Raw genomic sequence first — 26,928 nt, forward strand, 5'->3', positions numbered from 1 at the left:
ATAGCAGAGATTTAGTGTCATTGAAAAAGAGACATGGTGGGGCCAGAGAGAGAGTACAATGGGTAGTGCCTTGCACACGGCAAACCTGGGTTTGAATCTCAGCACCCATATGGTCCCCCAAGTCTTCAAGGAGTGACCCCTGAGCACCACCAGGTATGGCCCAAAAATGAACAAACTAACAACAAAAAAAAAGAAAAGCAAGAAAAAGTGACATGGTAATAAAAAAAGGACGTTAAGATATGAATGTACAATGTGATCCCCAACGCTAGCTGTGTCTGAATTGAGATCAAATCTGTTCTCTTCTGCATTTTCTGAATTATTTTTGTAAAGAGGGAGGCTACATTTGGTACGGGAGAAGCATTTTCAAAGAAAAAAATGTCTTCTTCAGAAAGGGGGGTTGAGGGGGGTGGAAGATCAGATATTTGTACTCTGAAAGGGAAGGAGAAAAACACCTTAACACTTCCAGAGGGGAGAGGAGGGAGGCAGGAAGGGCGCTGAAGAAGGACATTTGCATTTCATTTTCAAAAACAAACCAGAAGTCTCAGAACCCTTACGTGGCTTTGAGCCCTGGGGCTTTTGTCAACCTATCATTAAGCTACAATGTGAAAACTATCTGTGGAAAGATTTGGCAGTATTTCCAATATATTTCTAGAATACCCACTCTTCATTCTTTACTCTGTTCTGTTAGTTGGTTACAGGGAATAACACTCTCTCCCCAAGGAGAAAGTCTTCATTTGAGTTTTTATATTTTTATACCACTGCAACAAAAATAATTGTTGTAACTGAGCACATGGATGATCCAGACAGTGAATCATGAATTGAAACCATTTTGAATAAGCTTGTGTAGACACTTAGTTTTATATTCCATAGCCTTCTGCTCATCTAAAACTCGACCTTGAAAGGCTGCAACAATTTAAAGATTAAATCGTAAGTTATTAAGCCATTAATTTAACCATTTAAGCCTCTAAAATCAGCACATATTACCTTCCCCCCTCAAGTCAATTTGCAAGGTATTAAAATAATAAAAATGATAATATCTCACACTTACAAAGCAGCTTTGATCTGAAGGTGCATAAAGTACTTTTTAAAAACTTTATAGAAAAACTAGGAGCATCCACCCACATGTCAGAGCACATCCGAGGCGGAGCCAGGCGGCCAGGAGGAGCAGCGGTGAGTGACCTGGTGTGCAAAACCCAAGTCCCTGGGGTGTGCTTGTGTTTCAGGAAGCCGGAGGAACGCAAAGGCAAAGAGAATGGGCTGCTGTTCAGTGCTAAGTTCAGTGCCCCGGGAGCCCAAGTGCTCTTCAAAGTGTCCACAGGAGAAATGCCTGAAGGACTTTCTTTAGAGGGAAAACTAAAGCCCACTTCTCCCTAACCTTTGTTGCTGTTGGTTTTTTCTGGTAACCCTTGGGTCTTGGTATTCCCACAAGGGACGGGTCCCCCGATCTATACTGTAGAGGCTGAATAAAGTGACCATGATACTAAGTCCTCTTAGTAACACTTAGTAATACTAAGTCCCAGCAACACTTCTCACTCTTCTACTCAATTGCAACGGTGGTCCTTGGATGGAGAATCTGTCTTGACATTTCAGTGTCTGGGATCCTGGGACAATCCCCACCTCTTCCATTCTTCTCAAGCAGCCCTCACAAACTAGTTTCTGCCATCCGCACAAACAATAAACAAGTGTGTGTGTGTGTGTGTGTGTGTGTGTGTGTGTGTGTGTGTCTAGTCAGCTTCATTAAATTTTATTTCTTCTGTTTTGGAGCTACACCTGGAGATGCTCAGGGCTCACTCCTGGCTCTGAGTCTCAGGGTCCCTCTGGTGGGTTTGGGGGACCATACAGGGTACCGGGGCTCAATCCCAGGTCGGTGATGTGCAAGGCAAGAGCGCCCTACCTGCTGTCCCATTGCTTCTGTCCCTGCTACTTTTTTAATATGCTTTTCCCCTTTAGTCTCTGCTACAAAGAAAAAGTGAAATAATTCTATCCACAACTCTGTAAGTGGCCTGGAGGCAAGGCAAAAAAAAGGACACTTCATTTGATTTTACTAGTAAGCTTCCAATTCTCAAAATTCTTGCCCTGGACTCAGATTCTCCCACATCTTTACAAGTTACAGTTAGAGCTCATCTATAAAAGCTCAAATATTGATGTATGGGGGAAGGGTAAAATATCTCAATTAGATATAAATTTTTTTTTCATCATGGGGAGCATACCAAATTCTACATGTCAGTGGAGACAGTGGCTGTGAAGTGATGTAACAGGGGCCTGGTTTTGTGCTCGGGGAATCACTACTGGAGAGGCTCAGGGATCATATGGGATGCTGGGGACCGAACCTGTATCAGCTGTGTAGGGTTAAGTTCCCTACCCACTGAACTCTCAGGCCCCCCTGATGTGTTTTTACTTTAATTTTATTAATTTGGAGTTTTTTGGGGGTGGGTCACTCCTGGTGGTGCTCAGGGCTTATCCTGGTTCTGTACTCAGGGGTCCCTCCTGATAGGCTTGGGGGACCACATGGGTGCTGGGGACTGGATGCAGGAGTTCTGGTGCACCGATGTGAACAGCATGGAGATGCTGGTAGAGCACCAGGCCCTTGGCATCCTCACCTTGTATCCCTCCCTGAGCTTGTCTAGGGAGGTTTTGTGATGGAGGAACTTGGTTACTGAGAAGATAAGTATTACATCCAGGGTTCGGGTTCGGATTTGGTTTTTTGGTTAGGTACTGTCTCTGCTATACAAAGCTAGGAAGCGGGGCTGGAGTGATAGCACAGCGAGTAGGGCATTTATCTTGCACGTGGCCAACCCGGGTTCGATTCCCAGCATCCCATATAGCCTCGAGCTACTGCCAGGAGTTAATTCCTGAGTGCAGAGCCAGGAGTAACCCCTGTGCATCGTGCATCGTCAGGTGTGACCCAAAAAGCAAAAAAAAAAAAAAAAAAAAAAGCTAGGAAGCTTGGCCTAAGGGGGACCTTCCTTCATGGGAGTTTCCTGTAGCCTGGAGGCCTGGTGGGGAGTATGAGGCAGGCAAGAGAGTGGATGTCTCAACAAAGACCCTGGAGTTTGTGAAAAAGATGAACGCCAAGGTCGTCTCTGACAGATACACCTCATGAACATCTCTTTCAGTGTGGTTTCAGAATATTCCTGCAATAAACATCTTTGCTTTGTCAAAAAAAAAAAAGGCAAGTGTCTTACTGTGCTATCTCTCCAGGTGCTCTTATGAGTATTTTTTTTTTAATTTCAGTAAAGAACCATGATTTATAAAGTTGTCGATAGCTGAGTTTTAGGCAAGTAACATTCCAACACCAGGCCCATCACCAGCGTCAGCACCCTCCACCAGTGTTCCCATACTTCACCCACCCCATGCATTTGTCTTTTTTTGGTTTGTTTTAGACTTAGGGTCATACCCAGCAGTGCTTAGGGCATACTCCTGCCTCTTGCACTCAGGAATCACTCCTGGGGGGCTCAGGGGACTAGATGGATGTCAGGATCAAATCTGGCTCGGCTATGTGCAAGGCAAGTGCCCTACCTGCTGTACTATCTCTCCAGCCTCCACTCCTGACGTGTTTTTAAAGAGTAGCACCTACTATCTTTGGTGCCTTACATGGCATGTTCTTCAATGCAAGAGAGGTGGACCAACGGGCCAGAGTGATAGAACCACCATCCTTCTGTAGGAACTCAGAGAATAGCTTTCCAATGGTGTGTCTGTTTCTTAAACTTTATAGTGGACTTAACTTACCCAAAACAGTTTACCTTCGTCTACTCATGAAAAAACTTTAAAAAAAACCATATGGGCTCTCTCCACCCTTGGAGAAGCCCATGTTCTCTCTGAGTGCATTGCTCTGTCTCTCTTATTCTCCATTCCCCCACTTAACCGCTTATCCCTTTCTCTTTCTCTCCAAAAAAACCCTTCAAATAAAATCTGTTATTTCACTGCTTGTCTACTCCTGAAATTCTTTTCTGCAAGCAAGACAAGAACCCTAGAAACCTGGGGTAAGGCCTGGGACTGGCCTCTCCTTTGCTGCAAAGAGCAAATCTTTGCCCCAACTTGAGTCCATGGCTCCCCGAGCAATAGAGCAGTCGGGTGGCGGGGATCAACTCCCATGCCGAGAAGACCAAGCGGACTTCAGGTGTGGCCTGATGGCCACCTTGTGGGGCTGGCGGGGCTCAGGCCCGTGCCGAGCAGGGGCTCATTGCAGACTTTACTGGTCCGAGTCTTCCCAGCAACTCCTGGGCAGCAGAGGCGGAGTGAGAGAGGGTAACCGTCCTTCTCTCCTCCCGACTCATGTGAGCCACCCATGGGGTCCACTGACATCATTTTGGCTTGAAAAAAACAAAACAGTTTTTGGAAAGCCAGGTATGAGCTGGTCATGACGGGGTGACTGAAACCTCATGGGAAGGGGGGAGTTTCCGGCTCGTCTTTCACGCCCTACTGAGGTCACGAGTTGTCCCCCGCGAGTGGCTCTCTGGCACGTCCATGGCTCCAGAAGCACAAGGATTTAATGCAGAGCCCAGCAGCTTGTGGCAGAAAAGTGAATGGACTATGCGTTAATCCACGCCACCGTGCCTGCCCGGAGGGGAAAAGGTGTTGCTTCCTTCTGCCTTTTTCCCTCTGGAAAGAAAGATGGCAGCCGCTTCGGAGCTTTATGAAAAGCCAGGTATGAGCCGGTCGTGATGGGGCGACTGAAACCTCAAGGGAAGGGGGGGTGTTCACGGCTCGTCCTTCACATCCTACCAAGGTCACAAGTTGCCCCCATGAGCGGCTCTCCGGCACGGCCATGGCTCCAGAGACACAGAAACCAATCTCATAATTATCTGACCCTCAGCAGAAATACTTCCAGGCTTAATAAGTAAAATACCAAAAATCCAAAATCACACGGCCACTATAGCGGCCGCACGACATCATTTGGTTCTTGTAACCAGCTGTATGTAACCAGCTGTAGAAAACAAATTATTTCACAATTCCTTTTCAGCGGGTCTGATTTTGGGGTATAAACTCTAAATAATAATGGTGCATCTTTTGTCGAAACAATGAATCTAATAAAAGTAGATAGAGTGTTAACTAGAATTCATCTGCCTCACAGGCATTGGGAGGGTTGGGGGGGAGGTTTATTGGGGTTCTTGGTGGTGAAAAGTAAGTACTGGTGAAGGGAAATGTGTTTGATGATTGCATGACTGAGACTTAAACCTGAAAGCTTTGTAACTTTTCCCACAGTGATTCAATAAATTAAAAAAAAAAAACCAACCATATGGCCTCGGAGACAGTCTTTAGGTTAAGGGCACTTGCCTTGCATGCTGGAACCTGAGTTTGGTCCCCAGCACTGCTGGGGGCAGCCCTGGAAGCCCCAAACAGCCTGGGTTTGACCCTGGTGGCGCCAGCATCACTGAGCCTGAGCAAAGCTGTTGGGTCAGGTCCTATCATGGAACCGTTTGGTCGGCAGAAAATTTCTGGGAGTGGGCCCAGTGCTCCCTGATTACCGCTTGGGAGGAGTTACCCCCCCCCCATCCTAAGTTTTCTCCATTATACCCAAACATTTTCATTATCATGATTCTGTCGTTCAAGTCCTAAGGAAATGAAAATGAGTTGTAATATAGATTAAGCCAGGCATAACTAAGAAGATAAAGCTATACAGAGGTATTCTAAGGTTAATTATATCTAGCAGTCATCATTCTGCTCCTGCGGCCACCAAGGAGTTCCACAGGCAACCGAGTCAACACTGTGTGTTGATGGACACAAGCACAAAGATACAGACGTGTTGTGTGCACAGGTTGGAGCATCTCAGAGCCAGATACTGAAATGAGAGTCAAAAGCCCGGCTAATGCTCTCGGCCACTCTCCATATGCTTGGATGAGCCTCACTCATGAAGGAACCAGCAGAAGAACCCAGGTATGCTGAGTTCCTCAAGCCTGCTCGAAGAAAATTCTTGCTTGTATTCTCTTATACATGGGCTTAAATGGCACCAGAATGAAATACAACAACCTTCACACACTTTCCTCTGATTGGAAGGGAAGATGCATTCTGATGGGGTGGGTGTTTGAATATTATCTGTAATGAACTACTGTGAACTACTTCATGAAAATAAAATGTATAAAAAAAACAAAAACAGCCTGGGCTACCTTCTTCATGGCCTGGCACTTGGCTGTCTCGGAGAAGCCGATCATCTTATCAGGAGAGCAGATCTTGATGAAGGGGAAGTTGGACTCCTCAGCGATCTTGGCGGCGAGGGCAGTCTTGCCACTGTGCGGAGGGCCTGCAGAAAGAGTGAGGCGGGGAACCCAGTCAGCCGAGCCCAGAGGAACCAGGCAAGTTGGAACTCTTAGCTCTGAGGGACGAAGGCCTCGACTAGTTGCTCATTAACATTTCCTGACAGGATTTCAGGGCAGACATGTTTTCGCTTATTTATTAGCAACTAAACCTAATGAACTGATTAGCATTTCTCCAAGGTCTGATGAAATCCATCCCTGCTGGCTTTCTCTCAGAGCCCTGAGTTTTCGAATGTCTGACTACATATGCAAGGTGTTTGGGACTTAAAAAAAAAAAAAGAGTGCCTTCAAATTCATGTCTGTAGTTATGTTATTATTTCTATCAAACTGTCTACCAAAAAGCCAAAAAAAAAAAATCAAAAACCAAATGTACTGGGGGCCAGGAAAACTGTCTAAAAAGAAGCAAATGGACCCAAATAAGCTCTCATGGCTCAGGCCTCTGCTTGGGGTGCCCTTGTGTGCATTCTCCCTTCTCCTCCTGTCCGTCTGTGAAACGGACACATGTCCTCTCCCGTTCTGACCCAAGCCAAGTGGTCCTCCCACTCTTTTCAGAAATCTAACATCACTGACGGCTCCCCCCCGCCACCCCATATGTTCAATCTCTTCCTTTCCTTTTGGTCTTTCCCGCATTGTTTTAAGGCAGCTCTGACTAGCTGACAGTATAAGAAGCAGCCAAAACACGATGGGCTTCACACCCCACACCATTACTCTCTCTTCTCCCTTCAGAACAGAATTTCCCTACCACATCCGTCTGCAGGCAGCTGGATAATATCTCCACTGGCCGCCTTCTCTTTTCCTCTCCCAACTTCCCGCAGGCAAGCCCCGTGGCGTCCATTCCTTCCTGTAGGACTGGCTACTGGCAGGGGCGCCGGTGACATCCATGGAGAAACAGCAGACACTTTTATCTCACTTTAGAATATTTGATACGGCTGATAACTTTCATCCTCTTTTTCTTTTCTTTTTTTTTTTTTGGAGGGAAGGGGGTGGTCATGCCCAACTGTGCTCCGGGGTCATTCCTGGTGGGGCCAGGAGTCAGCCTGGGCCGCCAGCATGCGGAGCTGCCCTCTGCCCTTGTGGCCCGTTTCTAGATTCCTGCCCTCGGCTAGAGCAATTCCCTCATCCCCACTTCTGCCTCTCTAGGTACTCCGCTGCTTCCATCTTCTTTTCAACTCAACTTACAGGAAGATGTGCCAGTTCTAGGGACCCCTCTGTTCTTCACCTCTTCCCTCTGTATAAGTGACTTTGTCTCCCCTGTGGGTTCACTACTGGTCAGACCTTTCTCCTGGGCACCAGCCAGGATACACTTTTAATTCAATAGAAATCCTGAACTCAACACATCCAAACCCGAACTCACGAACTTTCCCCAAAAAATCTTCCAATGGTGTACCGGGTCTTTGTAAACAGCACCAGCTACCAGGCATACCCTGGACCCCAGTTCAATCCCCAGCACAGCATGTATCCTCAGAGCACCACCAGGAGCAACTCCTAAGCACAGAGCTAGGAATAGCACCTTCCACTTATCTGCTTGGTGAAACTAATGGATCATTTGAGGTCTAAAGGAAACAGCTCCTCTAGCTTTCCTCACCACCTCTAGTCAAACACTTTGATTTGCACGCATTTTCAGACATATAAGTCTGTCTGTTAACAGGACTGGTCTATTTGTTAGTTTGCCTGGGGGCTGCTCTTTGCTCTGTTGGGGCCGTGGGGTGGAGTGGGTGGGCGGGTTTGCTCCTGGCAGTGCTCGGGGATCAAAAAGTTCTGGGCATCAGTTTGATGTGCCAAGTATGTGTTCACCTCACTGGGCTCTCACCAGCCCCGTTCATTTGACAATTTTCTTTTCTTTTAAAAATTTTCTTTGGGGCTGGAGAGATAGCATAGTGGGTACGCATTTGCCTTGCATGCGACTGACCCGAGTTCGATTCCTAGCATCCCATATGGTCCCCTGAGCACCGCCAGGAGTAACTCCTGAGTGCAGAGCCAGGAGTAACCCCTGTGCATCGCCAGGTGTGATCCAAAAAGAAAAAAAAATTTCTTTGTATTAAAAAAATTTACTTTTTGATATACAAAGTCACTGAACCCATGACCATCAAGGTGCCCCAAATTCTCCACCATGGCCCTATGTCACCTCCAGTCCAGCCCTCATCTCCTAATAGCATAACTTTTCTTATGACCAGACAAAACTCTGAATTTTCTGCATCCCCAGCCCCTAGTTTAGTGCCTCTAGAGTTAAGTACTTGGTGACATTTAATTGGAATGATGTCACATAGACTATTAAGAAACATAGAAATGAAGATACAATCCTACGAGAAAACAAGCTGCTACCATTCACCAGTAACACTGGAACCTCAGAAAATTTAATTTATACTCGCTGGATTACTATTTTCAGAGTGTGCGCAAGCGGTGAACTGAAGAGATCACCTTTGTGGAAAGTGCCAGATGGCTTTATAAAAGTGCTTTCCTGTTAGCTCATCCTTTGTCCTCACCTTCCAGAAGGACGCTGACCAGGGGTGTGCGGTCACTGTTCTTGGTCTGCTGAACCAACAGCTCCCCATCCTCCAGAACGCGGGTGACCGGGTCACCCCACTTGATGATCCCGTTCATAATGTAACTTGCATAATCCTCTTGGTTTGTACCAAATGCCTACAGAGAAAAAGGAGCATCCTGGACATCAGTGCTGGACGGTGAAATACATGAAGGTGCAGACAATGGGTAATGAAGTCTACACATTCAAAGTGTTGAGTGCAATGTCAGTGCTAACTGTAAGAGTCTGAAGAGCAAAGAAAACTGCTTCATAATTTCTCATTTTAAGTCATTATCAACATGGGGAGAAAAGGTGCTTTTGGTGACTCAACTGATAAGACAATAGATTCCAGACTTACAGTACTCAGTCCCAGCCCCCTTAATCCTTAGAAAGGGTTTGTATGTTTTAATGTACATGTTTCTTCTGTAAGGAGTATGTGGGGTATGGACTTGCATTAAGAATAAAGAAATATAGGGCCAGAGAGATCAGAGAGTACAGCAGGGAAGGTATTTGCTTTGCACATGGTCAAGCTGGGTTGGATTCCCGGCAGGCTATATGGTCAGTTGAGTCCAATAGGAGTGATTCCTAAGTGTAGAGCCAGGAGTGACCCCTGAGCATTGCTGGATAGTGCCTTCCTCCTCCAAAAAAGAGAATTAAAAGTACGATACATTTGGAAACCAGAAAGATCTAATCCTAACACTGTATCATGGTCTGAAACAGTTATACAAAATTGTAATGAGAAGATCTTGTCCACATCCGCTTGGTAGCAGAGGATGGAAATTAAAAGGTAATGAGAATAAGCACATATGTGTGAACACAGGACTTTAGCATGAGGTAGAAAAGAACACCGCTACTAGACATTGAAAGGTTAAGTAAAGAAAATAAAGCAACTGGTTTTATTTTGTGACCACTATATACTCATTTCCAACTGATCTCAGGATTCACTTTTCATTAAAGTAGCTGCCAGAAGGAGTCAATAACCTTTGTACTTACTAAACTGCATTGTATTCTCATACAGCTAACGAAGAAGACACAAAGAGGAAAACATAACCCAGTGTAACAGAAAGGTTGAGATACATAGACTGAGAATTTTCAAATTAAAAAAATATATATATTACTAATAAAGTCTTTACATTAAACCTCAGGCAGTAACATTTGGAAGCCTGGGCTGAGAAAGGTCTTTCTGCTAGGCAGCACGGGGCAGCACGGCCAACCTTCCTTCCTCCCTTCCACACCACTTTGTTTTGTGTTTTATCCCCCAGGCCCTTGGAATAAATGAAAGCAACTCATTACTTACTCACTTAACCAAGTCACCTCAGTTTCCTTCCTTTTAAAAATCTTTCTGCAGTGCTGGGGGATGAGTCAGGGCCTCAGGCCTACAGGCAACCCCTACCCTATTCCCTTTCCTTTATCACCAAATCATTTCTCAGTTAAAGACTCTCAGGAGGGAATATCTTGGTTGGGCAATTACTACAAGTGACAGCAGCAAAAGACTAAGTCATTTTCATTGTTTAGTAATTTTTGAAATTATATATATTTCGACCTTATACCACATTCAAAAATTCTAGGCAAGAGCTTTTGACTGCAGGACTGTTGAAATTTGAGTACATTTTAAGAAAACTAACCCTTCCTTTTTTCCCCCAGAACATCCGGGATGGCTAAGTATTGTTAGAAATACTAAATCAGCATGAAAAGTGCTAGAGGACGCTGGGGACAGGTAGAGCGAGGAGGATACGAGAGTGAATTTTCAGTATCAGAGCAACAGATTGTGATTGAATACAGGTTCTGTAGCATTTATTCTTTTTTTTTTTTCTTTTTGGATCACACCTGGCAATGCACAGAGGTTACTCCTGGCTCTGCACTCAGGAGCTACTCCTGGCGGTGCTCAGGGGACCACATGGGATGCTGGGAATCGAACCTGGGTTGGCCGCATGCAAGGCAAATGTCCTACCCGCTGTGCTATCTCTCCAGCCCCAGCATTTATTCTTTTAAGAACCAATGAGAAAACTTTTTTTTTTTTAGGGTGATGCCCAAATTCAAGTGTCCTGCATGCAAAGCGTGAGTCTTAATCTCTTTCATTTATTTTGGCTTTTGGGTCACACCCAGCAATGCTCAGGGATTATTCCTGGTTCTGCACTCAGGAACTGATCCTTGCAGTACTTCAGGTACCATATGGGATGCTGGGGATTGAACGTGGGTTGGCTGCGTGCAAGGCAAACTTCCTACCCACTGTACTATTGCTCCGGGCCCAAAACTAATCATTAAAAGCCGCAACACTAATGGCCTGCTTTAAAAGGAAGTTTTGAAATTCCTTACCCTGAGAAATATTTCATTACGTATTAATTACCTGTCATAAGAGTTCTTGTATAGATACCTGCTACATCAGAAACTCCCAATATTGAGATTTTCCTGATTTTCCTAAATTCATATTTGATATACCCTCCATAATACTGGATAAATGGCACTCATTTTTCTCTTGCATTCTTATTCTTGCTTTACATCAGTGGTCATACTCACTGGTTTGATATCGTTTTCCAAAGATGCCAGGAAGTCTCCTCTTGTCACCTGCAGGCTCTCTGCTTTCTCCATGTCAACTTCTACTTTAGTGCTGGCCTGATTAGAGATAAAAACAAAACGTGAGCACTTCCAAGATTTAAGGGTCTTTCCTGCCCAAGAATGTAATATTTGAGAATTCGAGAAATGTATCTGCACAGGCAAAACCACCTCACTTTGGTTCACAAACACCGATGACCCTATGCCTGAAATGTTTACTTCTGGGCCTGCATCCCATGAATATACTGATGAATGCATGCAAAGTTCTATGTAGCAGGATATCGACAGTCATGTCTAACAGGAGACGGGAAGCATGGAATGTCTATCTGGTGGGAACCAGTCCAGTAAATTAAGGCAGGGATGAGCCAAAGAGCACCAGAGCCCTGCCCCTTTTCAAAAAGAGAAAACATAGAGGGTCTCTCAAAGACGACATTTCTCACCCCCATTTGCATGTTCAAAGAGCTTCTGGAGTCTTTATTTATTTCTGTTGCTACTTTGGGATTATGGCCCCAGAAATACTCAGGGCTTTCTCCTGGCCCTGCATTCAGGGATCACTCCTGGCAGGGCTTGGGGGACTGTACATGGTATCAGGGATTGAAGCCAAGTGGGCTGCGTGCAAGGCAGGCACCAACAGCCCTGCACTGTCTCTCCACCCCCAAACCTCTAGTCTGTAAAGACAGCAGTGTCCATGCCGCTCACTTCAGGATTTGCACCTAAGTTTAGGAGGCCAGACTGATAGCCCAGTGAGTAGGGTGTTCAGCTGACCCCTGTTCAGTCCCCAGCACTGCCCATGGTACCCTGAGGCCTGGATTGAGTAATTTCTGGGCACAGAGCCAGGAGTAAGCCCTGAGTATGGTGGCTGGGTGTGATCCAACAAACAAACAAACAAACAAAAAAGTGAATTAAGATAGCTAGGGAAATTGCATAACAATTTTTAGACACTCTAGAAATTTTAGAAGTTACCAAGTTGAAAACATTCAATATCCCAATCATAAATTACCCCATCCTAAACACTTCTCTTAGCTTTTACAATTTTATCAAGATTAGTAAAATATATTTTAAGAATTTCATCATTCTGATTTTCCCCCCTTTCCTCCCTTTTTATTTGTCTAAATTAGTGTAATTTTCTCCTTGCATTTTATTTAAAAACAGCTAATCAATATAGAAGAAGAAACATCTTTCAGCTTATACCCTCAGAAACTAATAAACTTGTATTTCAACACTAGCAAATTATCAAGTGGTCACCCTTAAATTTCATAACCTTTTAAATCTGACCTTTCAAAGTTCTTATCATTCCTCTTAAATTAAGGTAGAATGACCTTAATCAATCAAAATTATACAGGAAATAATTTTATTGAAATTCTGGAAATAAAAATCAGAACACTGATTTAGCTATAAAGTATGTGTATGTCTTCAATTTATTTTCTTACAATAGATTAGGGCAGAAGAAATCTGGGTTACGAATGTTTTCTACCTGAACTAGAAATTCCTTTCAAGATTAAAAAAAAAAAAACAAAACAAAACAAAAAAAACCCAACAACAACAAAAAAACAAATGTCACATGAATTTTAGTTGACCACAATGATCAGGTCCAGGTACAAATGAAAAGAACATCAGGTGTGATGACACCAGATTTTGCACTTGTTTCAGTAAACTTGAAAACATAACTAAAAGGAATACTTGTGTCAGTTACTCCATCTGCTCTAAGTCTAAATCTTTAGAAAAGGAAACAAAAATAGCACTAATGATGACCTTTTTGAAACACAAAGGAAGAATATTAAAATATTCGGTTGAAGGCTGACAATTATTTTTTTGGGGGGTGGGGCATATCCTATGGTGTTCAGGGACTCGTCGTGGAAGTTGTTGGTGGCCCATCTGCAGGGCTGAAGATCAAATAATGGCCAACTGCACGCAAGGCGAGTGCTTAACCCCAGTAATATGCAAGGCGAGTGCTTAACTCCAGTACTATCTCTCTAGTCCTTGCCTTCCTCCCCAACCCCCCTCCCCCGCCCCAATGTAGGAGTCCAGGGCAGAGCAGCCCAGGACAACTGGAGATGCTGGGCCTGGCGGGTGGCGCCATGACACAGCCTGAAGGCCTGGTGGCTCCAGGTCTCGGCCGCAGCCCCTCCGCTGTCACTGACGAGAATGCAGCTGTGGAGGGCACACGAACGAACCATGCATGTGTGTGCCAGTGAAACCTGGCTGACTGGGCCAGTGTGCCAACTGTGGTTGGATTTAGAACCACAGGCTGGATGCACCTGAATAACTAGATATATCCTATGTTCAGACTCCTGTTATTTTTTTCTGAACCACCAGAAAGTCCCCTCTCTTACCTTCAGTTCCCTGCTCCACAAGGCTCCAGAGCCACAGCTGCCGAACTCAATCTGTCTAGTTATGACCTTACTAGAATTTTTTCTATTTATTTGTTTGTTTATATTTTGGCTGGAGGGCCACCTCTGGCAATGCTCAGGGGTTCCTCCTGGCTCTGTACTCAGGAATCACTCCTGGCGGTGCTTGGGGAACCGTATGAGATACTGGGGATCGAACCCGGGTCACCAGTATGATAGGCCAGTACTCTACTTGCTAATTAGGACAATGGCTCCGGCCCTATAATTTTTTTTGTTTTTTTTTGGTCACACCCAGCAGTGCTCAGGACTTACTCGTGGCTCTATGCACAGGGATCATGCCTGGCTGTACTCAGGGGACCATATTAGGTGTTGAGGACTAAACCTGGGTCGGCTGTGTGCCATGCAAATGCCCAACATGCTGTACTATTGATCCGGCCCCTCCCAACTATTCTAAAAACTTGGGCCAGAGCGATAGTACAGCAGGGAGGGTGTTTGCCTTGCATGCAGCCAACCAGACTTCAGTCCCTGGCATCCCATATGGTCTCCAGAGCACCTCCAATAGCACAGCAGTAGGGCGTTTGCCTTGCATGCAGCCAGTACGGCCAAGCCGGGTTCGATTCCTCCGCCCCTCTCGGAGAGCCTGGCAAGTTACCGAGAGTATCTCGCCCGCACGGCAAAGCCTGGCAAGCTACCCATGACGTATTCGATGTGCCAAACACAGTAACAAGAAGTCTCAAAATGGAGACGTTACTGGGCCTGCTCAAGCAAATCGATGAACAAGGGGAGGACAGCGACTGTGACCGTTATGGGCCACCCCCAGCGGTGCTCAGGGCTTACTCCTGGTTCTGTGCTCAGGGATCTCTCCGGGCAGAATGGGGGGAACTATATGGGGTGCCAGGCCCACCAAGTGCCAGGCAAGTGCCGTACCCGCTGTGCCCTCTCAGGCCCCTTTGATGCTGAGGCGCCTATAAATCACCCTGATACTCGGCAGCACTATTTCGTGTCTCGGTTTCTTTGCATGTTGTTCCTTGACCTAAATGTCCTGCCAAGAGACCCATCCACCAGGAAACTCCTCTGTGAAAGTTTCTCTCATCCCATGAGTTGGCCACTCAGACACCCAACTTCTTTGCTTTGCCTGGACCTTTGTCACTCACTGCTGGTGCTGCTCCTGAGTAAGACATTTTCTTCTTTGCAGCTGTTGTGTCAGGGGGGCTGGAGCGATAGCACAGCGGTAGGGCGTTTGCCTTGCACGCAGCCAACACGGCCGACCCGAGTTCGATTCCTCCGCCCCTCTCGGAGAGCCCGGCAAGCTACTGAGAGTATTTGATATGCCAGACACAGTAACAACAAAGTCTCCAATGGAGACGTTACTGGGCCCACTCGAGCAAATCGATGATCAACGGGAGGGCCTTTACTTTACTTTACTTTACTTCCTTTTTGATGGGATGCCAGGGAGCCAATCTGGGTCAGCTGTGGGCAAGGCAAACACCCTACCCACTGCACTCTCTCCCCAGCCCCTAATCAATACATTTTGAATCGAAGTTGACTGCAGACACCCTTCACAACACAAGACTTTTCCAAGAAGAAAGATATTCGTGTTAAAAAGGAGATACAGAGAAGGCCTGAAGAAAGGGTGGCCTGTGAACCGGGAACTGAGCAGATGAGTAAGCGCAGAGGAGGGGAGATGCTTCATGAAGCCAGGGGGGAAAAGGCAGGAAGGTGGGAGAGACTGTCTGCTCCCTCTGGGAGTTTCAGCTTGACTGACGTATCTGCAGGATAGCTGGGCACACAGCTGGAAGGCCCAGGTTAAGGTCAGTGCGAGAGGTCCTTAATGACCACACAAAGAATTCTTTTTCTTCCTTTTTTGGTTTCTGGGTCACAGCTGGCTGTGCTGGGGCCTTTGTCCTGGCTCTGTGCTCAAGGATCACTCCTGCCGGGATTTGAGGGGGCCATTCAGGATGCCAGGGATTCTACCTGGGTCCACCGCGTGCAAGGCCAGGGCCCTGCCCGCTTTGTTACCACAGTTGCTCCGGGGTGGAATGGGAAGAAACAGAAACTGAAAGCTATTCCCAGGAGAAAGCTGCCTTAATATAGGACACAGCAGACAGCGGGAATCAAAGAAAATCCAGATATGGGGCACCTTGGAGCTAGAAACAGGAAGGAAAGCAGCAAAAACAATGGAATCAAATTTGGTTTGGGAGTATTATATTTGAGACCTGGTAAAACATCCACACGGAGGCAGCTGGTATGAATCATAAAAGAGACTTAGGGGAGAAAGAGACTCTGAGGAGATGAGGCAAAGATCTGGAAGTGATCTGTAAGGAGGTGACTGGTACGAACTAAAGAGAAGTGATGGCAGGGGATCAAGAGTGTTGTTTTGGGGGCCAGAGCGCAAGTCCGGCAGGGAGGGCACTCACCTTGCACGCGGCTGACCCAGGTTCCATACCCCAAGCACCACAGGAGTAATTCCTGAGTTCAGAACCAGGAGAAACCCCCAAACATTGCCAGGTATGAACCCAAAACCAAAACAAAAAAGCAGAAAAAAAGTAAACCAGTATGAGGGTCGAGGAGATGCTCACAGGGCTGGGGCATAAGGGAGCCCCGGCTTCAAACCCAGAACCGTATGGTCCCCCAGCACTGCTCAGAGTAGCTCCAAAACATCGCCTGATGTGACCCAGAACAAATAAAAATAATGAATCCTGGTATGTACTTCTTCTGTCACAGCAATAATTCCCAAACAGGTTCATTTTGGTGATTCTGAATTCCTTGGAAAGAGATGATTCTATCTTATTCCATTTTGATACCTTGAAAATAGCAGGTTTCCACAGGACCCAAAAGGAGAGAGAACAAAAGGGAATGCCCTGCCACAGAGGCAGGGTGGGATGGGGGGGATGGGGGGTGGGAGGGATGCTGGGACCCATGGTGGTGGAGGATGGGCGCTGGTGGAGGGATGGGTACTTGATCATTGTATAACTGAAACCCAAGCACAAAAATTTGTAAGTTTATAACTGTACCTCATGGTGTTTCACTAATTAAAAAAAAAAAAAGAAAATAGCAGGTTTCACACTTGCTATAGGAAGCACATACAAGACCTAACTTCTCTTTTTGGGGGGTTCTGGTTTCGTGGCCACCCCCAGGGGTGCTCAGGAGACCATGTGGTACTGGGAATCAGCCCGGGGCTTGCTGGTTTAACTCCCCAGCCCAGAATACCTAACTTCGTGTGATATGTTGTAACTCAGTAATAGCTCAGACTTCAAATGCTTCATCTTCAGGGCAACAGAGAGGGAACAGGGGTTAAGGCACTTGCCTCACACGCAGACAACCCCAGCTCAATCCCCGGGACTGCCAGAAGTGATCCGAGCACGGAGCTGGAGATGGCCACCAAGCATTACCAAGTATGGTCCCAAACCCATCCCCGGGGAGGGGAAACCAAAAAAAATCTTTATTTCCATGTGACCACAGCAGGTGGTGGCCAGATAAGGCCACAGGTCAGAGGTCAGCCCAGGTCAGAGGCTCCCATCACCTTCCTCCCTGCTTCTCTGAAGGCTCAGCAGTGGCCAGCTGACCCCACTGCCCCGACCAGGTTTCTTCTCCGTCAGAAGTCAGCCTTGCCTGAGCTCTTGGAGGATGTGTAAGGACAGAGCCCCGGCCCTGTGTCCCTGGGGGCCCATCCAACTGACCTTTATGTGCCTGTTCATGGCAGTGGACTGTGCTGCCCGCACCAGGCCCTCCAGCTCGGCACCACTGAAGTTCTTGGTCTCGATGGCCAGCTCCTTGATGTCCACGTCAGCAGAGAGCAGCTGGTGCCCTCGCATGCGGGCGGTGTGGATGTGCAGGATCTGCAGCCGGCCCTTCTCGTCTGGCAGGCCTGGGCAGCGGGGAGAAAACCAGGCTCGTCCCCCTCACGTCCCTGGCACGGAAGCACCTGCTACTCCGAACGTGCCATTCCTGGAGCCAGCGAGTTCTGTGGCTATGTTCCTGCAATGCACCCCCTTTCCCTGCCCTCTCCCCCAGCCCCCCAACCCCGACAGCTCCGTTTACCGATCTCCATCTTCACTTCCAGTCTTCCAGGTCGAAGGAGAGCCTCATCTATGAGATCCGGCCTGTTGGTCATCCCTGCACACAGATGTGAGAACAGCAGACGAGGGATCAGAGTTCAAAAGCCAGGCAAAACATCTCTCACGTCTCACCAGTATCCAGTGGACAAATCGTATTTCTGACAAGCCCAAAGTACATTTTATGAAAGTCAGAAAACCAAATTAGGGCTAGAATGATAGGACAGTGTGTAGGACAGTGGGTAGGACACTTGCCTTGCATACAGCTAACCCTGGTTCAATCCCGCGCATTTCGCACCATGTATGTTTCCCAGAGCCCTGCCAGGAGTAATCCTTGAGCCAGGAGTAAACCCTGACCAGCAACCAGTTGTGGCCCACAGAACCAATAAAAAAACAAAACAAAACAAAAAAACGCCAAGTTAATTCTCAAAAAAGAAACCCACAATTTGTTCTCGGTCTATTGCAATGAAAATACCTGGAAACGTCACTGCAGTATTTCACCACCATACTAACAAAGGGAATGTAAGAGTAATGAAAGGTTTAGGTTAGATATTTAATAAGAAACAGAAGGTGAGTCACATCAATCAGGGTTTAGGGGGAATCACACTTGGCGGTGTTTGGGGGACCGTGCAAATGCTTGAGGATCTCACCGGGGTCAGCCGTGTGCAAGCTTGAAAACTCCTGCCACCATCCGGTTCCTTTGGCAAGAAACTCTAAGGTGTGGAGACGCTAGGTCGTGTGAAAGCGAGGGAGGGCCAGTAGCTCACTGAGCTGGTGAGAACAACTATTGCTGTATTTGTTCAGGGACTACATCCTGGCTCTGCACTCAAGAACCACTCCTGGTGGGGGGTTGGGGGAGGGGGCATATGGGCTGCTGGGGATCAAACCCGGGATGGCCTCCTGCAAGGCAAGTGGCCTGCCCGCTTGGCTGTGGCCCAGTGTCCAGTGGTTTAGAAATCACCCCCAGCCCCTCTAGATTTTTCAGGCAGACACACCTATGACTAAGATGTTGTTCAGCTGCTCCACCCCGTCGATCTTGGACAGCAGCTGGTTGACGACCGTGTCGTGGACCCCCGTACTGCCAGCCATGCTCCCTCTCTGCTTGCAGATAGCATCGATCTCATCGAAGATGATGATGTGCAGACCGCTGTTAGCACCCAGCTGGGGAGGGGAGAGACAGCGGCCAGGGTCACCAAAGGCACACGTGGCCCCGACTAATAGAGGTTCCCCCAGACAAGCCTCCTTCCCTTTCCCCCAGTAAACACAGCCAATACCACCCGAGCTGGCACCGTCTCCAAGGCCTGGGGGCTGCTGCCAATGGAAAAGGCATTTCAGAACCTTGGAACCGCTAGATAACAGCCACCAAACCGAAGGATGCATTTTTACACGGAGGAAAGGAAATATTCGGCAACTAGCTGTCCACGCGTGCAGATACATCTTACTGTGTGGGCAGGAAGGGGAAAGGGCTCCCGAGTTCTCTGGATCCCATGAGAGGCTCAGTCGGAGGTTTGTGCTGCATCTGTGTGTCATGTGGTGCAGTTAAATGTCAACTCTTGTCAGAGGCCAGTTTGGAACTGGGCAAGAAAGGGAAATGACTGAACATGACCCATATTTGGCGATGTGACCTTTATTTATTTGATTGATTGGCTTTTTGGGTCACACCTGGCAATGTTTGGGGGTTACTCCTGGCTCTGCACTCAGGAATTACTCTTGGCAGTTCTCAGGGGACCATATGGGATGGCAGGGATCAAACCGAGGTCGGCCATGAGCAAGGCAGATGCCCTCCCTGCTCCAGCCCCCGCGATATGACCTTTAGAAAATGACTTCTTCCTAACAGCCAACTGAGAACACAGAAAACATTCACAGAAAGCATAGTCAGGGCTGGAGAGACAGCATAGCAGGTAGGCACTTGTCCTGCATGTAGGGGACCCAGGTTCGAACTCCGGAACTCCATATGGTCCCTGAGCCCTGCCAGGCACAATCCTGAGCACAGAGGCAGGAGTAAGCCCAGAGATTGACCAGGTATGGCCCCCTCAAAAAAAAAAAAAAAACCCAAGGAACAATCCAAGAGACACTGATTCTCATGTACAGATGTCTATCTTCGCTTAACAGAAATAGTCATCATGAAAGTTAGTTTATGTATCTTGGGGTTTTAAAGGATATAGTTAGTTTATGTATCTTGGGGTTTTACAGGATACAAATACTTTTTTTGTTGTTGTTTTTTTTTCCTGGGCTACACCTGGCTGCAAGGCAACGCCCTACCCGCTGCACTATTGCTCTGAACCCACAAGCACTTTAAAATGCAAATGATTTATTAATTTAACATGAATCTTCAATAATTTATATTTAAGTAATTAAGACGCCTATTAGGGACCAAAAGGGGAGATATGCACTCTAGGAATTTTCTTTTTTTTTTTTGCTGTCAACACAAAGAACATCAGGAATTAGTGAAATGAGACAGATATGAATAAATGCAGCCCGTGCACGACAACACAGATCATATAAATGGTGGGCACGGGGGGCCCAGGGCTAGGCACGCACCCATTCAATCTCAGGCAAAAATTTCGTCTTTTTACTGGGGGAGGGGTGCTCGAAGATTAGGGTTCCTTGGGGCCATCAGGGTCATGGGGGAGGGATAGGGTGCCGAGACAGACTCAGCTGTGCACATGCCGGTGATGCTCTGTCACTTGGGCCATATCTGCATTCATAGTTTCTTTTTCCTCCAGCATGAGGGATGGTACCTGGAATCCATGTGGAGGCCTTACACCTCAAGTAAGGCAAGTGCTTTCTCACTGAGCTAACCTGGGACCAAGGATGTCATTTAAAAATAAATCTTTACGGGCTAGAGAGATGGTTCAGTGAATAGGGCGCTTGCCTTGCACATGGCCAACCCAGGGTTCAATACTTGGGATCCTCAAGCACTGCCAAGGAGTGATTCTTGAGAGCATCGCAGGGTATGGCCCCCAAACAAAAACAAAATTAAAAAAAAAAGTCTCAATTTTTCCCTTTTTGTTTTGGAGCCACGCTGGATGAAGTTTAGGCAATTCTGCTGGTGCTGGGGACTGCACTGGGGCAGGACTGACGCGGGCACCAACCTCTGAGTCATCCCCTGATGCCCCCACTCAGAGATTGCTTGCTCCCTCCTTCCCTCCCTCCCTCCCTCCCTCCCTCCTTCCCTCCTTCTTTCTTCCCTCCCTCCCTCCCTCCTTCCTTTTTTAAAATCAATAAATGCCAATTTAAGCAAAAGCTGTAAAACAAATAGAAATAACGTCCAGAACAATTATCACCTAAAGAGAAATGCTCTTGACACAGGATAGATTTGTTTCTCTTTAAATTTTAACTGCAATGGCAAAAATTAACTGCAGCACAAACTAGGAAAAAAAAAATGAAGCCAAGAATTGGAAAGTGAGAGCCGTGTGTATCTTCCTGAACTCGGCTGTTCTTTACAAACAGGGTTCAGAGGCCCTGGCCAGCTCCCGGGGGGGATGGCCTGCCTTGTGGGTGTGAGTCGGGGAGTCCAGAGTTTGCTGCCTAGTACTGCTCGTGTGTGTAAGTATGTCTGCGGTGGCTCTGATGTTTAAGACCTCCCAGTGTCCCAGTCCTGGGTGTGTGAGCACATAAACACACAAGCAAATGGTGTGGAAGCCCTGGACGTGGCAGAAACAATGACAAAGTGGGGACCATGGAGACAGCACTGGGGGGGCGCAGGGAGGCCCTGACCTCACACGCAGCTGACTCTGGTTCCTTCCCCGGCACCAAGGATGTCCCCCAGAACCACCAGGGGTTGCTCTTGAGCACGGCTCCAGGAGAAGCCCCTGAGCATCAATGAGTGTGGTCCCCAAACCCAACCACAAAGTCAAACCAAAACCAAAACGATGTTAGGCCTACACCATTGTAAAATAATACACATATCCATGGCTATATAAGATAATCTTTTTACTGTGTGACTAGTTAAATAACTACTCTACCCTACTACTTTTTTTATAATCTCTAAATTTTTAGTATTCCATGTACTACAAAACTTTTTACACTTAAACTGTGGATGACACAGATACTTACTTACTGAAGGCAACTCATTAGCTTTAGAGGGCAAGCTGAGGGGCTGGAATGATAGCACAGTGGGTAGGGTGTTTCCTTGCCCGTGGCCGACCCGGGTTCAATTCCCAGAATCCCATATAGTCCCCCTGGCAATGCCAGTAGTAATTCCTGAATGCATGAGTCAGGAGTAACCCTGAGCATCGCCGGGTGTGACCCAAAAAGCAAAAATAAAAAAAGAGGGCAAGCTGAGAGCTGGAATTGGAGGGCACGTCTAGTGGGGGAAGGGGTGGCCCAGGCTTGCCTTCAGTCCACCGGTTGGGCCCCCCTACACCTAACCAGGAATCACTTTTTTTTTTTTAATTGATTGGGATTCTGTAATGGTGGCTTCTCGTGCAGATAATTCCAACCCATCACCAGTGTAATCCACCTCCGTCAACCATGGACCCCAAAGACCCTCCCTCTCAAAAACCCTCCTCACACTCAATCCCCACAAATCGCCGCCACCCTTGGCCCCAACTCAACTGTGTGGCTCAGTCCTCCCATTACGTTGCCTTTGGAGCTTTGCTGCTACCTTGCCTTGTGTTTTTAAGTCCCACACATGACAGAGATCATCCTGTATCTATCAACACAGGAACAGATTTGGGCCAGCCCGGGTGTGGCCCCTACAAAGCGAGGGAATATAGGCTTGAAATAGGCTATCAAATGTTTTTCCAGGAAAGACAGTACAGTGAATAAGGTTTTGGCCTTGCACACAGCCATCCTAAGCTTGACTCCCAGAACCACACAAGGTCCCCCAAGTCCTCCAGGTGTAATCCCAGAATGCAGAGCCAGGAGGAAGCCCTGAGCACCATTTTTCTGTAGAGTGTGTTTTATTCTCAAATGCCAGGCTATGTCAGGCGGGTCATCTATTGATACTGCTTCTCAACTTAAATGAGATTTTATTCTTTTGCTCCTGAGAATTACAAACAGATCTCCATTAAAAAAAACTAAAAGCTAAATTGAAATCTGAAAAATAAAAACCAACAGCCTAACTTTAATATCATTTTATTGACTGAACAGATGTCTGACGATAACAGAGTTTGCTGCCTTAAAAAAAAAAATCTTTCATTCTAGGCCTGTAATGTAACTCGGCACAGGGCACCTGCATGGGTGAAGCCCTGGGCTCAATCCTGGTACACACACACACACACACACACACACACACACACACACAAATACCAACATACTCAAAGACAAAAAAGACACACAGAAACACATAGACACAGAAACACACACAGACACACCAATACACACAGACAAAAGACACACACTGGGGCTGGAGCAATAGATAGCACAGCAGGTAGGGTGTTTGCCTTGCACGCGGCTGACCCAGGTTCGATTCCCAGCATCCCATATGGTCCCCTGAGCACCGCCAGGAGTAATTCCTGAGTGCGTGAAACAGGAGTAACCCCTGTGCAATGCTGGTGTGACACAAAAAGAAAAAAAAAGACACACAAACACACACAGATACATACACAGAGACATACATCCACCCAACCATAGAAAAGACTGAGAAAGAACAATCAACTTTGCTTGACGGGCACTCCTGTTCAAGACTGAAAATTTACCTTTTTGTTTTTATTCCTCCAGCCCCTTTGTCTTTTTTTGGGGGGGGGGACAGTTAAGACATTTTTCTTCAACTTGACTGCTAATGTGGCAGGAAACAAAAGGCAGCTTTAACACCTGAAGTTTGCTGTCCATGTGCCTTATGCTGCCACCAGGATCCTGACTTCCTTCTCAGTCCACCCCCCCTGCATCCTAAATCATCCCCGTGGGCAGGGACCCGGAGACAATAAGGACACTGTGCCTGATTCAATGACCGCAGAGGCAAGCCGTCCCGAACACAGTGCCGGACAAGTCTGACCTTCTCAGAACCCGACTAATCTTTTGACCTGTCATCAGGTCCCTTCCCCCAGCGCAGGCGGTACAATGACATCAATTTTTACAGGTGGGCTGCTCAAATAAAAGCAAGTTCTTGCTGCAATACGCTTGGGATTGGGTACAGAAGACGTTAAGATTAAAGTTCACAGATTAATACAGCTTAATCATCAACTTGAGGTCGGGTACAGAAGACGTTAAGATTAACGTTCACAGATGAATATAGCTTAATCATCAATAAACCCTTTAAACGCTCCCAAAATGCAATCGCCTTCTGCTCCCTGGCTTTTAGCTCGGGTCTTATCATTTGAAAACACTTCCCCCACAGAAACACAGCCCCTGGCGACGGCCCCGGACAGCCACTGCTCTATATTTAACAGGTCTGACCTATATGCGAGGGCTCCTCTCCCCCAGCCTGGACAGGCCAGCATCACAGGAGCGACGCTTTGCTCTGCTGTGGAACGCACAGACACCCTCCATGGGGTCATTAGTTGCAGACACCAAGCCATTTCCAGACGTGAGAACTGAGAAAGTTTATAACTGAAAAGACTGGCTAGCTATGATTAATAGCTACCTAGAAATTCCTTGCCGACTTGGTTTTGTCATGAATAGTGCCATATTTAAACTGTCTGCAGGTTTAAGAACAGCACCAAAGATGCCTCTGCAGCTATGCGGAAGCTGGCACGACAGATTTCAGCAAATGCTGCTTTGCAGGGTGTCTTAACTCACTCGGGCCTGGTGCTTACTCCTCAAAACACCACTGGGGGCCGTTAGCTCCAACTCCAGGACTTTTCTCTTTCAGGGTTTTCATTCTTTTTTTTTTCCCCTTTGCTTCTTGGTTTTTATTGGGCCACACACCCAGAGATGCTCAGGGGTTGCTCCTGGCTCTGCGCTAAGAAATTACTCCTAGTGGTGCTTGGGAGACCATATGGGACATCGAGGATCAAACCAGGGTCAGACAAACACCCTACCCAATGTACTATCACTCCAGCCCAGAGCTGTTCCCCCCCCCCCCCTTGGGGAAGACAGTTGGGACCACATGGGCAGTGCCAGGGACCGCCTCTCAGCTCAGTGCTTGGAGGTCACTTCCAGCGTTGCACAAGGGACCACACTGTGCCGGAAGAGGATGTGGGACACCCACGTGGGAGGCATGTACTCCAGCCCTTGGAGCTATTTCTCTTGGCCCTAATTTCGGTCTTTGTTTATTTTTATTAGATTGGTATCTCGTAACTTTTTTCCTTCCTAGAAGTCTTCCACAGAACCAAAAAAAAAAAATTTAACAACAGAATAAATCTCATTCTGCCTTGCAATTACCATGCGGGCCCACTGAGTCCTTCTACAAATTTATGTTATACTTTGCTATTTCAACATTCTAGGAACAGTATTGTCATTCCTCATCAAACAGATGCAATTGTGCTTAAAAAAAAAAGTAAATAAAATAATGGAATGGCTTAGTAGAATGATGCAACGCCGAACAAACATTCCAGTGATGTCATCCTTTGGCGTTCTTATGGGGTTGCCAAAGCGTATCATCATCTTTGAAGAAGGCATGAAAGTCTGTAGTGACACCCTTGCACCATCTTTGTTGCTAGATTTTTGCTTAATTCAATACATTTGAGAATTCATATTCCTTTTTTTTTTTTTCCAACTCACTCCCCAGCCATAATGGCAAAAGAGGGAAACAGACAGAGAAAACTGCTTCCCAACTGTCGGCTGAATCTGAAGATGAATGCAGTGTGGGACAACGGCACTCAGGACGCTGCGAAGACAGGGACAAGGCCGGGAGAAAGCGCAAGTGGCAGCCAGTGCCGGAGACAGGGCAGCGCCTCATGCTTTCTCAGGCTCCAGAATGGACGAATAATGTATTTCTAGGGACAAAAAACCATGATGGTACTTTTCCCCAGTTGCTTAATAGCAGTCTTTTCCATTGCTGGCTGGGGGTGGGAGTGGGGGGAGGCATACCTGGCAGTGCTCAGGACTTACTCCTGGCTCTGGGGGACCACGTGGGGTGCTGGGGACGGATCCACGCCCGTCGTGTACAAGATGAGGGCCCTACCCAGTGTTCTAACACTCCAGCCCTCAACGGTTTCTATTACACTGGTGGAGAACCAGGTCGCCTCTCGCTTCCACACACACGGGTGGCAGGTGCAGTACTGCTCCATCTGTCATGGCACCTGTGCACCCCCAGCCGCCCGCCGTGACTGCCAGAGACAGATGCTGGTGGCAGGAATCAGAGCATCACGGGCCTGCCATGTGTGACTGACGGTTTGGAGCTGGGGCTGGAGGTGTGGCTGCCGAGCTACACCCAGAGGTGCTATGGGAGGTGGCAAGGGGGGACCAGGGATTGAATTTAAGGCTCTTGCCAGCCAGCCACAGACTACAGAGGAAGATGGGATGTATGTGCATATGTGTGTGTACGTGTTACATGTGTGTATTACATGTGGGGGTGTATGTTTTCTTTGCGTGTGTGAGAGAGTACAGTGTGCTTCCCACTCTAGGGAGGGTCATCTGCTTTATTCCATCTAGACTAACTTTATCTAGAAATAACCTCCTGGATGTACTCAAAATAGTTTGTAAGTAATTGTCTGGGAACCTTAAATCAGCCTTAAATCAGTAAGCTGATTGGAGTTTTGTCTTGTTTTGGGGGCCACCCCGGGTGTTGCTCAGGGGTCAGTCCTGAGCCCCAAGGGGTGCTGAGGAACCACTGCCAGGCCTCCTGGATGCAGGCATGTGCTCTGGCCCCTTGAGCAATCTCCCTGCTTGGATTTTTAATCCAATATTTTTCTAATCGATTTGCTCGAGCGGGCCCAGTAACGTCTCCATTGGAGACTTTGTTGTTACTGTGTCTGGCATATCGAATACGTCACAGGGAGCTTGCCAGGTTCTGCCATGCGGGCGAGATACTCTCGGTAGCTTGCCAGGCTCTCCATAGCTTTCCTCCATGATTCATCAACTGCTGCTGGTCACTGAGGCCCTAACAGGTCTTGAGGGCCCTTCTGTTAGTTCTGCACATGGACCTCACACACACAAACACACAAAGACATGCACCAACACACCACCTGTCTCTCTGGGAATCTAATTATCCCACTTTACACACACACACACACACACACACACACACACACATACACACACCCTGTCTCTCTGGGAATCTAACTCTCCCCCTTTCCAAAGGATATGTGGGTTCAAGTGTCTGTAGGCAATGCAGAATGAAGTATTACCTGAAAAAGGATTCATCAGGT

At 47.2% G+C, this 26,928-nt stretch overlaps 1 protein-coding gene across 1 annotated transcript in view; it reads right to left on the reverse strand.

Moving 5' to 3' along the window:
• The window catches only part of NSF (N-ethylmaleimide sensitive factor, vesicle fusing ATPase), a 145,736-nt gene that overhangs the window by 43,832 nt on the left and 74,976 nt on the right, over positions 1-26,928 (reverse strand). Inside the window, exons 10-15 of the mRNA XM_056127353.1 lie at positions 18,727-18,892; positions 17,718-17,792; positions 17,357-17,544; positions 11,293-11,388; positions 8,738-8,894; positions 6,108-6,241 (exon numbers count right to left, since the gene is read on the reverse strand). Of these exons, the coding sequence (XP_055983328.1) occupies positions 6,108-6,241; positions 8,738-8,894; positions 11,293-11,388; positions 17,357-17,544; positions 17,718-17,792; positions 18,727-18,892 (816 nt within the window). The remainder of the gene's footprint in view (positions 1-6,107; positions 6,242-8,737; positions 8,895-11,292; positions 11,389-17,356; positions 17,545-17,717; positions 17,793-18,726; positions 18,893-26,928) is intronic.

This window comes from Sorex fumeus, unplaced genomic scaffold (genome assembly GCF_029834395.1).
Source record: "Sorex fumeus unplaced genomic scaffold, SorFum_2.1 ptg000063l, whole genome shotgun sequence".
In the NCBI taxonomy this organism is placed as follows: domain Eukaryota; kingdom Metazoa; phylum Chordata; class Mammalia; order Eulipotyphla; family Soricidae; genus Sorex; species Sorex fumeus.